Source organism: Lampris incognitus, chromosome 3, assembly GCF_029633865.1.
Source record: "Lampris incognitus isolate fLamInc1 chromosome 3, fLamInc1.hap2, whole genome shotgun sequence".
Classification (NCBI taxonomy): Eukaryota; Metazoa; Chordata; class Actinopteri; order Lampriformes; family Lampridae; genus Lampris; species Lampris incognitus.
The window spans coordinates 18358400-18373352 of NC_079213.1; the positions used below are offsets into that span (position 1 = coordinate 18358400).

A 14953-nucleotide genomic window follows, 5' to 3' on the forward strand; every position below is an offset into this window, starting at 1 on the left:
CAGTGAGCGAGCGGAGCTGTGCTTCGAAGGTAAGGCAGCAGATCTCGCTGAAGTAGCAATAAGCATCACAATCCTCTATGCTGCAGTTGCAAAAACACCACAATCTTATGATGTCAAGCATGCCCAGTGTCCCAGTTACACCACTGAAAATGCCCGAATAATGCACTCTATTGCAGTGATATTCAGTCAACTATGACAAGATAACAGTTTATTAATGTGGCGATAGCTATAGCGATAGTTACATCTTTGAGTAACGTTGGTGCCAGTGCAACTGGAAGTTATTTTAGCTACCATACTGCAAACATAACATTATGCCCATATGAATTGCTGTTATTACATGTAATAGGTAGCCAGTGGTCATAATAAAGTAAGCTACTGTTGAGTCTCGTGTAACTTGAATGTGATAGCGAAAGTCAACAAGTTCATCTGTTGATCCCCAATTTAGCCAGCTGACTAGCAAAGAAATTGATAGGCTACGACGTTGTTTCTTGCACGTCACTTACCAGGGTCGGTCATAGGCTAAGTCAACCCACGACTACTAGCAATGTTACTGAACTGTCAAGTAACGATAACAATCGACAACTCTGTGATTTCACAAAGTGTGGCAGCCAGAAATCTTGGTGTTACGTTTGATCCCAGCCTTTACATTGTTAAGCACAGACTGCCTTTTTCCACTTACGTAACATGGCTAAAATTCAGTGTTTCCTGTCCATGGCTGACACAGAGACTCTAATACATGCATTTGTTTCATCCTGTTCTGTTTTCAGGTCTGCCACATGCTAGTACCAAAAGTCTTCAGAAGGTTCAGAATGCTGCAGCTAGAATCCTAACTAAATGGAGGACATTTTACCATATTACACCAATTCTGTTTTTTTGGGGGGGGGGGATTCCCCCCCCCTTTTCTCCCCAGTTATACTTGGTCAATTACCCTACTCTTCCGAGCTGTCCCAGTCGCTGCTCCACTCCCTCTGCCGATCCAGGGAGGGCTGCAGACTACCACATGCCTCCTCCAATACATGTGGAGTCACCAGCCACTTCTTTTCACCTGACTCTGAGGAGTTTCGCCAGGGGAACATAGCGTGTGGGAGGATCACACTATTCCCCCAGTCCCCCCCCCGAACAGGTGCCCCGATCGACCAGAGGAGGCGCTAGTGCTGTTCTGGTGGCATCTGGACACTGCTTGGCATCCCCCTCATCATATTCTTCATATATTTTATAATTCCATTATAATTCTGTTATCCTCTTTCAATGTATTGTGTAAATTGTGCACACACAACATCCATTGCACGTTGTCTGTCTTGGGAGAGAGATCCCTCCTCTGCTGCTCTCCCTGAGACTTCTTCCCATTTTTTGCTCCCTCTTAAAAAATTTTTTTTTTTCGGGAGTTGTTCCTCATCCGATGCGAGGGTCTAAGGACAGGATGTTTTGTTGCTGTTAAAGCCCCTTGAGGCAAATTTGTAATCTGTGATCTTGGGCTATACAAATAAATTGACTTGACTTCATAAGAAATACTGCTGGGAGCTCCCTGCACTTTTTGTTTTAAGATAATTATGAAAAGTTTAATTTTAGTTAAACATGTGCTCAAAGGCATTTCAACGAAGTTTCATGTTGGAGTTTGTGTTACTCTAAATTTTGAAACCAAGAGTTTCACTTTTATTGCAAATGTATATCGGCTCCAAATATCGCTTATCGGTCTCCATGTTGGTCGGCCCCTAAGTTCTTGTTGCAGTGTGGCATGCTGGGCCTGGAAATAACTAACATCCAGCTCATTTTATTTTCAATTTATAATAAAAATTTGGTCAGCTTAACACATTAAAATAGAGATCGAATTCAACACTAGAGGGAAAAAAATTCTTCCTCACAATTTAGCATCTATGAATTAAATCTCATGTAAAATTAGTGGCACAAACTCAGAGCAGAATGTGAGCTGAATTAACACCGGCCCTGTGTGCGTGTGTGTGCGTGTGCGTGTGTGTGTGTGTGTGTGCATGCCTGGGGTCACTTTTGACAATACTTTAGGCTCTTTAAGTATGGAGCTTACTGAACTGAAAGTGACCACAGGAAATGAGATCAAGTGTGTGCGTGTGTGCTTGTGTGTTTTACAGGGGTGTGTTTGAAAGCCAGTGCTGAGTAGTTGGTCCTACCTGACGACAGGGGCATGGAGTACTTGTCTGAGTGGCGTCTGCGCATGGCGCCCATGCTGGGAACATTGGCGCCGCCCAGTACTGATGGGACCTGGGGCACAGGGGCCATGGGCGTGATGGGCGCTGTTGGCGTGGTGGGGGTCTGAGGTAAATTGGGGGGCGACACTGAGGGCAGGTTCTTGGACATGGTGACGCTGGACACCAAGTTAAGCTGCGAGGGGTGGAGGGTGAGCGAGACAGATAGAGAGAGAGAGAGAGAGAGACAGAGAGAGAGATAGACAATAAGAAACGAATAAAGAGACAGGAAGCGATAAAGCAAAAGAAAAAAGGTAAAGACAGGCAGAAAAAAGAAAGAAATACATTAAGTGAAAGAAAAGAGAAAGATAAAATAGATAGCGACAGAAAGATAGACAAAAAAGTGAAACATAAATAAAGAGAGAGGAAGCAAGCGAAGACGTTGAGGGTATATGGTGACGTCATATGAAGGAGAGAAAGACAGAGAGGGAGGGAGGGAGAGGGAAGCATTAGTTTGCGGTTTGTCTGACAGTGTGGTGTGTCTGCACTCCTCCTCTCTAATACAGCTGTGTTTCCACTAACAAGGCTGGTGGAGAGCAGCCAGCCCATTTCCACTAATTACAACCACCAAATTGTATCATAAGAATTTTAATTAGAGCACGCTGTTCAAGATTATCCCACCATCGGCCCCGATCTTATCCCGGCCTCATCTCGCTTTATCTCTCTATTTATCACTCTGTCTCGCGCTCCATTCTTATCTCTATCTCCACCGCTGGATCGTCCCAGAGAGTGGCTCCACGTCGGGAGAGACGGGAGCCAATAACTGCCTAGTTTAGCAACGCAAGAGCCAGTCTTCCTCCTGCGTCACCCGTCGACTTCGGCACTGCCAACAAAATGTTTAACAAGTGATCTGATGTAGTTGTTTTTTTTTTCTCACAAGCAAGCTAACAAAGAAAAAATCTGCCAAAAGATGATTATTTCACTTTTTCCAAAGGCAAATAAAGTCTCACAAACTACTTTTGAACAGTAGCTTTAACATGATACTGACGCAATGACCCATTGAGGATACATGTCAACTAGGGCTGTCATGAGTAATCGAGTAACTCAAGTAACTTGATTACCAAAAACTCATCGATTACAATTTACTGCCCTGAAGCTTCGTTTCGTTTCATTTTTTTTTTTGGGGGGGGGGGATTTTCCCCCTTTCTCTCCCCAATTGTATCCGGCCAATTACCCCACTCTTCTGAGCTGTCCCGGTCACTGCTTCACCCCCTCTGCTGATCCGGGGAGAGCTGTAGACTACCACACGTGGAGTCGCCAGCCGCTTCTTTTCACCTGACAGTGAGGAGTTTCGCCAGGGAGACGTAGCGTGTGGGAGGATCACGCTATTCCCCCCAGTTCCCCCTCCCCCCTGAACAGGCGCCCCGACCGACCAGAGGAGGCGCTAGTGCAGCGACCAGGACACATGCCCACATCTGGCTTCCCACTGGCAGACACGGCCAATTGTGTTTGTAGAGACGCCCGACCAAGCCAGTGGTAACATGGGGATTCGAACTGCCGATGCCCGTGTTGGCAGGCAACAGAATACACCGCCATGGCACCCGGACGCCCGTTCGTTCATTTCTTTATACATGTCTAAACAGGCCTGGGCATGGGGAGCGACCCCTGATCATGATTGTTGCATTTTAGATTATGCAGTGGATTATTTGAGTCAAGAAAATGGGGGAAAAGCAAACATGAAGAAAAAAGAGGCAGGGGCCAAAAACAACAACAACAGAAAATGTCCAAAAGTTTGGGACCATTTCTAACTATCACACGCACAGAAAATGCAGTGGTCTGCAAGCATTGTGAAGCTTAGCTTGCTTACCGCAACATCACCAAGTCCACGCCACACGCAGCAGCTCAACAGAAAGCATCCTGCCTAGAAACTGACAGTTTCATTTGATCGGCGCCGTTCTATATGGTTTAAGGTCCCCTTATATTTAAAGATGTAATTAAACAGGAACAATATAAGAACACGAAGCGGAAAAAAAAGGCATCTCACAAGACGGGAGTTATATTACAGTGGGCAATAGGGGGGAACCAGAGTGTAAATTACAGCCTAATCTTATGTTACTTTCTTGCTCTTAAATAAAACAATGAATTTCTTCTTATCCATTAACTCAATTAATTTTTCAGAGTAATCAAAACATTACTGTGTTCCCAAAATAGTCATTAGTGAAAGCCCCAATTTGAACCTTTTGTAAAAAAAAAAACAAAAAAAAAAACAAAACAAAACAAAACCCTGAAACAAATCTGTTTTCAGGGAGAAAAAAAAAGAAAAAGATTTGGTGCTGTTGGAAGATGGTCGGTGTTTTGCTTTGCAGATACTTCACAGATGCAGTATCCACGAAGGAATAACACATCTGGAGGTCATTCTCACTCTCACTCCTACACAGTTGACACTAATACACTGACTCACTTACACCAGGGAAGCACATGGCGCTATTAACGTGTTGCTCATGGGCTTGTCAATAGGACACTTGGCTATTGACATGCACATTGTTTATTGCTCAGCCCTGTGATGGACAGGCCTGGAGGTCTATCCAGGGTGCGCCTGCCGCCCAATGACAGCTGGGATAGGCTCCAGCATCCCCGTGACCCTGAGCAGGATAAGCGGTTTGGATAATGGATGGAGATTGTTTATTGCTGGGATCCAAAATGGGACTTTTTGGTGATAGGATTAGGGGGCAATTCATGAAATATATACCTGCTCTTTCTTTCTTCCTCTCTTTCAAAACGTGTGACCGGAGAGTCTGCTGATAACCCTGGCACTGATGAGCTGACTGTCACCTTGCATGGCTGACACTGCCGTCGTTGTATTAGTGTGTGTGCATGGGAAGTGTTCATTGATTGCAATGCACTTTGAGTGGCTGTGGTAGCTAAAAAAGCGCTATATAACGGCAATGCATTTACCATTTACTAATGCTAACAAAAAAAAAAAAAGAAAAAAAGGGGGGCATGCTAATCTGTCCGGCTTTTCCACCACCTTTGCGTTTGCCTCCCAAATCTCATGTGAGAGGCTCCAACCGACTGGAAAATTCCTAACTGACCTTTCAGTCTCGGCGCTAATTTAGGTGGAATGGTAATGACATCGTTACATATTCAAACCAAATTGGCTTAATTGCAAGTTGGCGAGTGGAATGCATCCGTTGTGAGCATTTGAATTAAACCCAACTTGAAAGACTGGAGGGAAGTGGAGGCTGAAAGGGAGAGCGAGAGAGCGAGAGAGCAAGAGCGAGAGAGTGAGCGCGAGAGAGAGAGCGCGAGAGCTGAAAAGGTATAAGCGGTCATTTGTGGCATGTGTTGATAAACAGGATGAAATTTCAAGTTTGGCGATATGCGGGTGAAGGCAGGGGTCTCCAGCAGATAGTAATTGTGTGCCTATTTAGCCGCAGGGCTGGGTTGGGGCAGAGGCCGGGTGGAGCAGTGGGCTAGCAGAAGCTAGCATACATGGATTTTTTTTGCTGAGGAGGGATGAGGGTGGGCGAGAGGAGGAAGAGGAGAAGATGGAGGAAGAGGAGAGTAGGAGGAGGAGCTGGAGAGGGAGTAAAAGTAAAGAGTACATATGCATGTATAACTAGGATAGATTAGGTGGATAAGCTGCTGTGCACCCCCCCAACACAAACACAGACATGCACGCACGCACACACACACACACACACACACACACACACACACACACACACACACACACACACACACACACACACACACACACAAATCTACTCTGCAAATTTCTGTATTTAAACAAGGGATGCATGCAAACATACAAACCAGTTGACAGTTTTTATTTTTTTGACCAGCCTACACAATTCTATGGTGTTTAATCGAAGCATATTCCCCTTTCTCAGTCAGTCATTTTTCATTGACTTTTTTGATATTGTTTTCTTTTTTCATGTTCAAGTACAAACTCTCTTTCTCACACACACACACAAAATGCACTGATTCATTTTCTCAACTAGGTCGCTGCAAAATAACCAGTGCTTGCTGTATGTAATGTACAAATCTCCATATAATTCATGGTGAGGGAGGTCAAGACGGTGTGTGTGTGTATGTGTGCGTGTGTGAGTGTGTGTGTGAAGTATCTTGCGTAAGCCTTCATTCATTGTATTTTGCTGCACACAGCCCATCCAGATAATGTAGAATTTCTGACATGAATTTTTAGAGGGGTTTTGATATGATGGCAAACAAAGAAACAGGGGGGGGGGGGGAATAAAACAGAATAAATGAACGCGCACTTCAAAAAAACAACAACAACAAAAAACTGTCAGGTGTGTGTGTATATGTGTGTGTCTACTTATGATGTTAAAACATTTTTTTTTTAAATATGGCAACAACTGGAACATGTTTGCAGGCGTGCAATCCCGTATTTGTAAAATGGAATTGATTAAAGTCGAACCGAGAGGAAAGTGAGAGGGGAGAGGAGAGGATGCTCTCTTAACCACCTCCAGCTCATCTGAATACATATTCAAGGTTGGTTTGGGAGTACGAAGATGAGGCAGAGAAACAGACAGACAGACACAAAAAAAGATAGAAAGAGAGCAAGAGAGGGAGAGAGAGAGGGAGAGGGAGAAAGAGAGAGAGAGAGGAAAGAAAAGCTCATTATTCAGGACTTGCAGCCTTGGTAACTTTGATTCTCATCCATCCATGGCATGGCCAAAAGGTAACATTTAATGAAGTGCCATTCAGACAGTAAATGGGGTCATATTGGAGACAGTGCACTGCTGTCTTGCGTTCATTCGGTGACCGTTACTCGGGGCTGCACTGACAAACCAACAGGACTTCAGCCCCACTGATACATTCAGACTATCCATATTTATCAAATATCTGGACAATTTTTTCCCCCTACGCGGGTCCCCCGATCGTGACGGGTGTAAATCTGTGCTCCCGTGGCTGAGACTCACTGCCCGTCTCCGAATTGCAAAGCAGCTCTCCTCATTCTCGTTCAGTGCGAGACGCGTAAACACGTGTGTTCTTTACGGCCTGCGCTGAATACCCCGCCTCACCTACCCTTATCAAAAAATAAAACGAGCGAGAGGGGTGCCTTAAAACTGAGGACTTAACTGTTCGTTTAAGAATTCTGTCTGAATTGCCCCCACCATCAAATGCAATTAGCTGCTCTTTCATGTGCGCTTTATGTAATGCAATACTTCATTAGCATCATTCATTCATATTCAGGCCTGGATTATAGGCTGCAAATTCTTTATTGGACGAGATGGGGCCAAGCTGCCAGAGTTTTGAAGAAAAAAAAAAAAGAAAGAGCAAGAGAGAGGGAGAGAGAGAGTTTGAATAATAAATTGTTAAAAAGGGGAGTTTGATTCCTGATGGAATTACGGGATAATTATGCTATTTTTTTTTATTATCTACGTTCCAGGATGGGAGGTGATGAGGAAAATTATTCTATTGAAATTAGGCACTTACTAAGCAGCAGAAACACACTAACAATGTTTTGCTCTCCAGAATGCTCCCTTCTTCTCAAACAACGTATTTGGCTGATCTCAAATTTAAATGTTGGTTGATTTAAATACATTTGTAATCATATAAACTCGAGTATTCATTTTCAATTAAAAACACAAAAAAAAAAGAAAAAAAATACTTTTCCACTCTGCTTTAAACGTGTTCCATTAATTTATTTTATTTTTTTATTTTTTTTGTGCGAGTCAATTTCAGCACAGCTACAGACACTCGGTCCAACACCAAATCATTTTTACGCCATTTGTTTCAGGCGTTTGCTGTAAAAATGACAGACATTCTTCTCTCTCAATCCCCCGCTTAAGTGCTGCTGTGGCCGGTGAGCCAAACAGCCATCAGTGGCCAACAGGTTGTTTTGACTATTATATCCATCACAGGAAAAAAATGACCCGTCGTTCTGGCCGAGGACTTGGCGCCTCAGCCATCTAATACACTTCCAAACTCTACCGTCCTCTCACGCCGCGCGGCACCTGATAGGCAATAGATGTAACCTGGTATTACAAATCCTATTCCTTTTCTATCTACTCTCCTCACTTACTTTCTCTCTCTCTCTCTCTCACACACAAACATACACACACACACACACACACACACACACACACACACACACACACACTCTCTCTCTCTCTCCATTTTAACTGCCTGGCAGTTAAACTGTTCATTTTCTGCCCCCGGGGGCCTCATTCAGTCCACAGCGTGTTTACGGTAGCCAGAGCAATATGCACTCACTGGTTTGGGAGATGACTTGGGTTCCGAGGGCCGCATGTGCAAGTGGGCCATCATCGCCTGAAGACGCTCACGTTCTTTAGAAAGCTGTTAACATGGAGGACAGGACAGAAGACGAAAGAGGACATAGACAGAAAGAGAGAGTAAAGAATAAAAGAAAAGAGATTGAGAGACAGAGGAAAGAAAAAAAAGCAGTTATAAAAATGAGTGATTTATTCCCCCCCCCCCCCCACCACCACCACACACACCACACACACACACACACCACAGCAATAATACTTCTTGATATGGAGTTTCTGGAGGTGCCGTGTAGGCTCCTTCTCCAGCAGAAGAGACACTCTGAACTGAAAAAGGGAGGGAGGCTGGAAACAAATGCATAAGAAGGAGTGAAAGAAAATGAAACAAAGAAAGAAAAAGAACAAGTGAAAGAGTGAAAAAACTGCCGAAAAAGAACGAAAGAAAGCGAATTAATGAAAGACAGAAACAAAGAGAAACAAGGGGAGAGAAAAAGAACAAAAAAGAAAGTGAAAGTGAAAAAAGAGCGAAAAAAGAAAAAGGAAAATGAAAGAGCGCGAAAGGAGAACGAGAGAAAGAAAGGACTCTCCTGCTGGTTGTACGAGGGGAGGATGAGAGGCTGGAGGAAGAGGGGGAGGTCGTCAGGTCAGGCAAAACAAATAGCATTTCATCTTTTTGTCAATAGCAGAATTTGGGTCAGCGAGGCTCTGACAGTAACAAGCTAGTCAGGCCATAAATTAGGTGGTCCTGAGTGTCTGTTCAAAGTCCTGTGGACACTGTTAGGGGATGGAGCGCAGCCAGCAGCTGCTGAGAGGTGAAGGGGTCTTCCAAACAGGGTGCCAGGTGGCCCCGCCTCCGCGCCTCCACACGGGGCCCTCCTAGGTCCAGTTAGTGGCCCCGGCCATCGCCTATCATCAATCTAACTCACCGGGAGTGACAAGGACTGGACCGTGTGAAAGGCTCAACCCCCGACACCAGTAATGTACAAACACACACACACACACACACACACACACACACGGGGCCTCATTACTACTGACGGCTCTCGGGGAACAAGAGAGAGGGGGGATGAAGGGAGTAAGGAAGAGGGAAAAGGAGACAGGACGGAAAACAGAAGTGCGCTGCCGTAATTGGTCACACTAAAGCGCCAGCTACAGTAGCTGTGAGCATCAGAAAAAACAAAAACAAGTTCAAACAAAACCTAAAAAGTGTATTTCTCAGTAACACAAAATAAACAACACAGATGCTTCGCTCCGCTGTTTGTTTTAACATGCAAGTGCAGGAATTATTCATTTTACGACGCCACGACCCTGACAAATAAATACAAACAGTTTATCGGAGCGGAAAAACAACTGTATGTAAGGGAGTGAATGCTTGGCTTGGATTCAGATCAGCATCACGCCGGCTTAGGCCGACGGTGGAGGACAGGCTGTGTGGAGCGGGAGTGACAGAAGGGGAGGGAAGGTTGTGTTTGCGTGGAAACCCTTTCCAAGGACGCCTTTGAACTTGACTCTGAACCAGAGGAGTGAAGTTTAGTTTTTGTTCTCCGGCCTTGTACCAGTATTGCGACTCCCTCGGCGTTTTCATCCCGCATTTTGGTACGCTGGCAATTCTGACTCCCGTCCTGTCCTGTCCCATGTATAACTGAAACAACACGGGCGATTCTGCAACAACGCCACGTGAACAGAAGAACGTTTTCACATGTCCATGGCTCTAGCAGAAGCCTCTGTCGGATCACGTTATAGAGGGTAGCTAATTAGGTGGCGGGTAATTATTTCTCTGATGCTACAAAAATAGCTTAAGTCCACTTGTTTGCATAAATGTGCCAGCAGAGAGAGAGAGAGAGAGAGAGAGAGAGAGAGAGAGAGAGAGAGAGAGAGAGAGAGAGAGAGAGAGAGAGAGAGAGAGAGAGAGAGAGAGAGAGAGAAGCAGGAGACTTTGGTACACAACTGGGCAAGCAGGCCTAAGTGTTGTGTCTTTCACTCTATTGTTCATGTGCCTCCATTTCCTGTCACCACACTGTACACTGTCTCCATACTCGGGACAGCGGTCAGCACGTATGGCTAAGTGTGCTGTGTCCTGACTTAGCATTCGGCGCTGACATGAAACCTCAAAGCCCAAAACCTGACTCGGCATCAACTCGGCGAAACCCTGCTTATCTAACAGCTTTGTGTTTGACACTGTTAAAACAAAGGCCACGGCGCAGTAATAAAGTAAATGGCACAGCGGCTGGGCTTCTCTCGATTGTGGGCAGACGAGATATTCCCATTCAAAAGTGCTATTTTAGCGAGCCCTAATTTGAGACACGTGTGTATTTGTTTCTTGGCGAAGAGGAGCGGCTGTCTGCGGTGCTGAGTAATGATGTCGCTCAATCAGCGCTCTCATTATCTAGCCAGCGTGACTCCTTAATAAGGTCACGCTCCACCTACTGAAAATAGTTTCCTCCTTTTGAGCTTTCTTCAGGTGCAAAGTGCAGTTAATTAACACAGCGGACCGAGAGAGATGCGCTCGCTATTAATTGGAATGAAAGAAAGGAAGGGGGAAAAAAGATAGAGAAAATAAAGCACACGCTTAATTCAATTAGAATAGCCATAATGGCTTTTGTTGTAGGGCCCAAGGATTCCTTTGTTTGCTGGCTTTGTTGAATTCACTTGGTTCCCGTGCAAGTTTTGAGGGACCCGTGTTCTCTCTCTCCAACTTAGACGAGTTCAACAAACATTCACGACAGCTGAGAAATTACAAAAATAAAGTTTTACTTGAAAGTTGAGGAGTTATCTGAATGGTGAACAATAAATACGCACACCACCACCATCATACTGTCAAATATACAATGCAACAAGAAACATTATGATCAAGGAGCACAATATGGATTGTCATATTTGCATGTGTGTGTGTGTAAGCAACCACCTGTATTTCGAGCTGTTGCACTACTTGCATCTGGACCCGACATTGAGCTGTGCTCCGGTCATCAAGGGCGTGTTCACTGTTAAGGTGCCTATGGAAGACATGGGATGTTGTCATGGTCAATGCACAGCAAAAGAAACAAATTCACATAAATCTGTCACATGAACAAGAAAACAGATTCATATAAAAATCTGTCAAATATGTCAAAACTCCAGCAGGGGGGTGGTAGATCGTGTTTATTTTCGCCATGATTTTGATCACGGTGAATAGTAATGACAGTATCGCCCTTCCATACATGTTAATATTTCTATACCACGACAATTAAGTATAGGATCCTGATGTGAGCCATTGTTCCCCTCTGACACTCGGTAATTAAATGTAAGACACTAATTCCAATATGGCTGCGTGGCGGTGCCATGTTTAACATGACAATAGGCCCCCGCGCCAGTCTGGAAGGCTAACTTCAGTGCCACCCTGAACTGCGCCGTCTTCAGAGAATAAAAGGTGCTAGCCTAGCAGAACGGCTTTGTCTCCTTCGTTTACGGAAAACAATACACGCAATTTAACACCAGCAACATTTGACACACACGCACAAAAAAAAGGCATCTTTCAAATGGAACGTGCATTATCCACTGGCAGACATATTAAATGCTTCTGGTGTGTTCGCCTCATTAGAAGAAAAAGGCAGCCAGACAGCCATAACAGTCAATGAGGGTTTTTTGTCTTGATTGGATTTCGTCTGAAGGACACAAAAGAGCCTAGCCATTAAGACAGACCTTTATTTCCTGTAAAGCACACATGCGCACATATACACGCATGCAAATCCCGGTATACAACCGGGGCGAAAGGGTGTTTCCAAAGTGTTGTGATGCTGGGTAATGAGCCTCTATCTAAATGATCATTGGTGACAAACTCACAAAGCGGGCTTTGAGGAGACATGCTTATGAAATGCCAGAGCTGCCACTTTCCCTCCGGTAATTATAGGTTAGCTTGCAGACCCTTCAATGATCATTTACTGGGCCGCCTCCAGTGCATTAGAGGTAGAGCAAAATCTCTCGCTCTTCCCCCGGCTTTTACTTTGCCTGAAACGCACTCGGTCCAACACACGCGCTTAGATAAACAAGGACGCACACCGGTTTGCAAGCAGAAAATTCATTTAGAAACAGATACTGCACTGACACACACACACACAAATAAATGCAGAGTGCACACAAGTACACACGTGAGTCCATCACATGTTATTCTTCTACTCTTATCTTCCAGCCCCTGTACTTATTGTTTATCTTCAATATGCAAAACAATACAACTCATTGAGCCGCCTCCTCTTGGTGTGCCAATCAAAGCCGAACGGGACATTTGTAATCACACTCGCTCAGTACCTTTCAATTACGGAGACGCACATTTAAAAGTGCTCCGTTTCCTCGCCGCGCATGCTTTTGTAACCGTTTCAGGTCTAACGCTCAGAAATTTTCCATTATAAATCAAGAACGAGGCAGCACGTTAAAAGGGAGGGGCGGATGAGGGATAGAGGGACAGAGGGGAGGGTTGGATGGGTGGATTTCTCCAGCCCCACACCTAATTGCTGTTTCAGAATGCGCATGCAAAAAAAGGGGGGCATTTCATTAATCATTTAATCATGTCCCTCGCAGGATGAGGGAACTAATGTTGCAAATACCCTTTTCATTTCACTGCCCATAATGCTATCTTATGCACTTGATGTATGGCGTGTGTCATGAATTACAGCTGCTTCAAAAGCACCGAGCGGGCTGCTTGCCGTCCCTGAAGATACCTCATTACAAAAAAAAAAAAAAAGAGAGAGAGAGAGAGAGAGAGAGGGGCAAGCAAAAAAAGAAGATTCTTTATTAAGTTCGTCCGTCATCAACAAGCAGCTTGTTTTTCTTCCAATGTTTTGAGGGGGTATATGCTTATGTGTGTGTGCGTGGGTGGACCAGAGAGAGAGCGAGAGAGCGCAAGGGAGGGGGGGGGGAGAAAGAGAGAGAGAGAGAGAGAGAGAGAGAGAGAGAGAGAGAGAGAGAGAGAGAGAGAGAGAGAGAGAGAGAGAGAGAGAGAGAGAAGGCCCTGATAGTCCTCAAGCCGGTTATTTTCCTCCATACACCTTCAACCGCTGGCCAGTTAGCAGGGCGATTACAGGCAGATTACTGCATGCAGATATGAAATATTCAAATGGCAGCATACCCTACTGTGCATTAATAACACCACACAAGAGAAGGGGAGAGGGAGAGAGGGAACGATAGAAGGGACACAGACAGACAGATAGACAGAAGACAATAAAGGAATACCTTATTTGCCAAAACATAACAGAAAAACCAAAAAGAAGCATCTAACATCCCTCTCTCCAAAAAAAAATCTGTTCATCTCCATTTGTTCACTCTCATTGGCTCTCGATGCATTTCCTAGTTTAGCACCTCCCTCTGACATGATCATTCAGTGCTTGGGAGTGTTATCGGCTGGGCAATATTGCCATGGCTCTGGAGTTTCTTAAGAATAGGTTGCCTGTACATTAGTCAAAGATCTTGTGTTTTAATTACACTTGATTGTGAGGAGCTCTGGTTGAGAGAATGTGCAAAGAGCATATGATGCAAATGTGAGTGGCAGAAACGAAAATATAGGTGAGAGCAAGCGGTGCTGAAAGAACGACTCCCTTTCTTTGTCACAGCACCACCCTCTGACACGGTAGGACCCCAATGTCACTGCTCATGAGAAGAGAGAGAGAGAGAGACAGAGAGAGAGGTGGGTGTTGGGGTCAGATGTGAGGGACTGAGACGCCTCTAAGCAAATAGTCTTGCTGCCTAGCCTACCTAGCTACCATATGCCATTTATGGCTCACTTGGGAGGAATATTGATTTTTGTTTGGAAGAGGGAATTACTTGTGTGATGAGGCCCCCCAGATAGATAGATGGATAGATAGATAGATAGAAAGAGAAGGAGAGAGACCGATGATGGAAAAGACAAAGTACATGCAAAAACAGAAACAATAAGAGAGCAAGAGAGAGAGAGCAAGAGAGAAAAATGGGGAGAAATGAGTTGTGTTGACAGGCTGGTGGACACAGGGGCACTTTGCATTGACCAGCTCAACAATCCAAGATCCCTTAATCGAGGTCTGATGTTCCTCTGTTGTCTCCAAGTGAAGGGAACAAAGCATCTCAGTGGGTTCTCCCACAGCTGTGTGCATGAATATATATGACATGAGCGTCCACTAAGGGCCCAGTAATAAATATACTCACCCAGCATAAAGGCATGATACAGCTCTGCTAATTGTCGGTGTGTATTATCAGGGGCTACAGAAGCCAAGAAAAGAACTGGAAGCCAGGGCTTCTCATTGTCTATTTGTGGCACACAAACACACGTATACACAACAACGAGGCATGCACACACAACTATGCAACACATGCATAAAACAAATGACATACTGTACACTAAAACACGTGTGTACCTATACATGCACATAAATACAAGCATGTGTACACATGTCCACATGTGATTATTCTCTCTCTCTCTCTCTCCTCCTACAGTGGTGGTGCATAAGTAATGCCCTCCGATTTAAAGGTCTTGTCACAATGCAGCAGACATCTGGTGGGGTGGAGGGGTGCACCACTATCCAGGGGCCGCAGGCC

General features: G+C 44.8%; 1 protein-coding gene across 1 annotated transcript in view; it reads right to left on the reverse strand.

The window, feature by feature from the left end:
• The window catches only part of foxp2 (forkhead box P2), a 64396-nt gene that overhangs the window by 12818 nt on the left and 36625 nt on the right, over positions 1-14953 (reverse strand). The window contains exons 8-10 of the mRNA XM_056276677.1: positions 11322-11409; positions 8403-8486; positions 2145-2355 (exon numbers count right to left, since the gene is read on the reverse strand). Of these exons, the coding sequence (XP_056132652.1) occupies positions 2145-2355; positions 8403-8486; positions 11322-11409 (383 nt within the window). The remainder of the gene's footprint in view (positions 1-2144; positions 2356-8402; positions 8487-11321; positions 11410-14953) is intronic.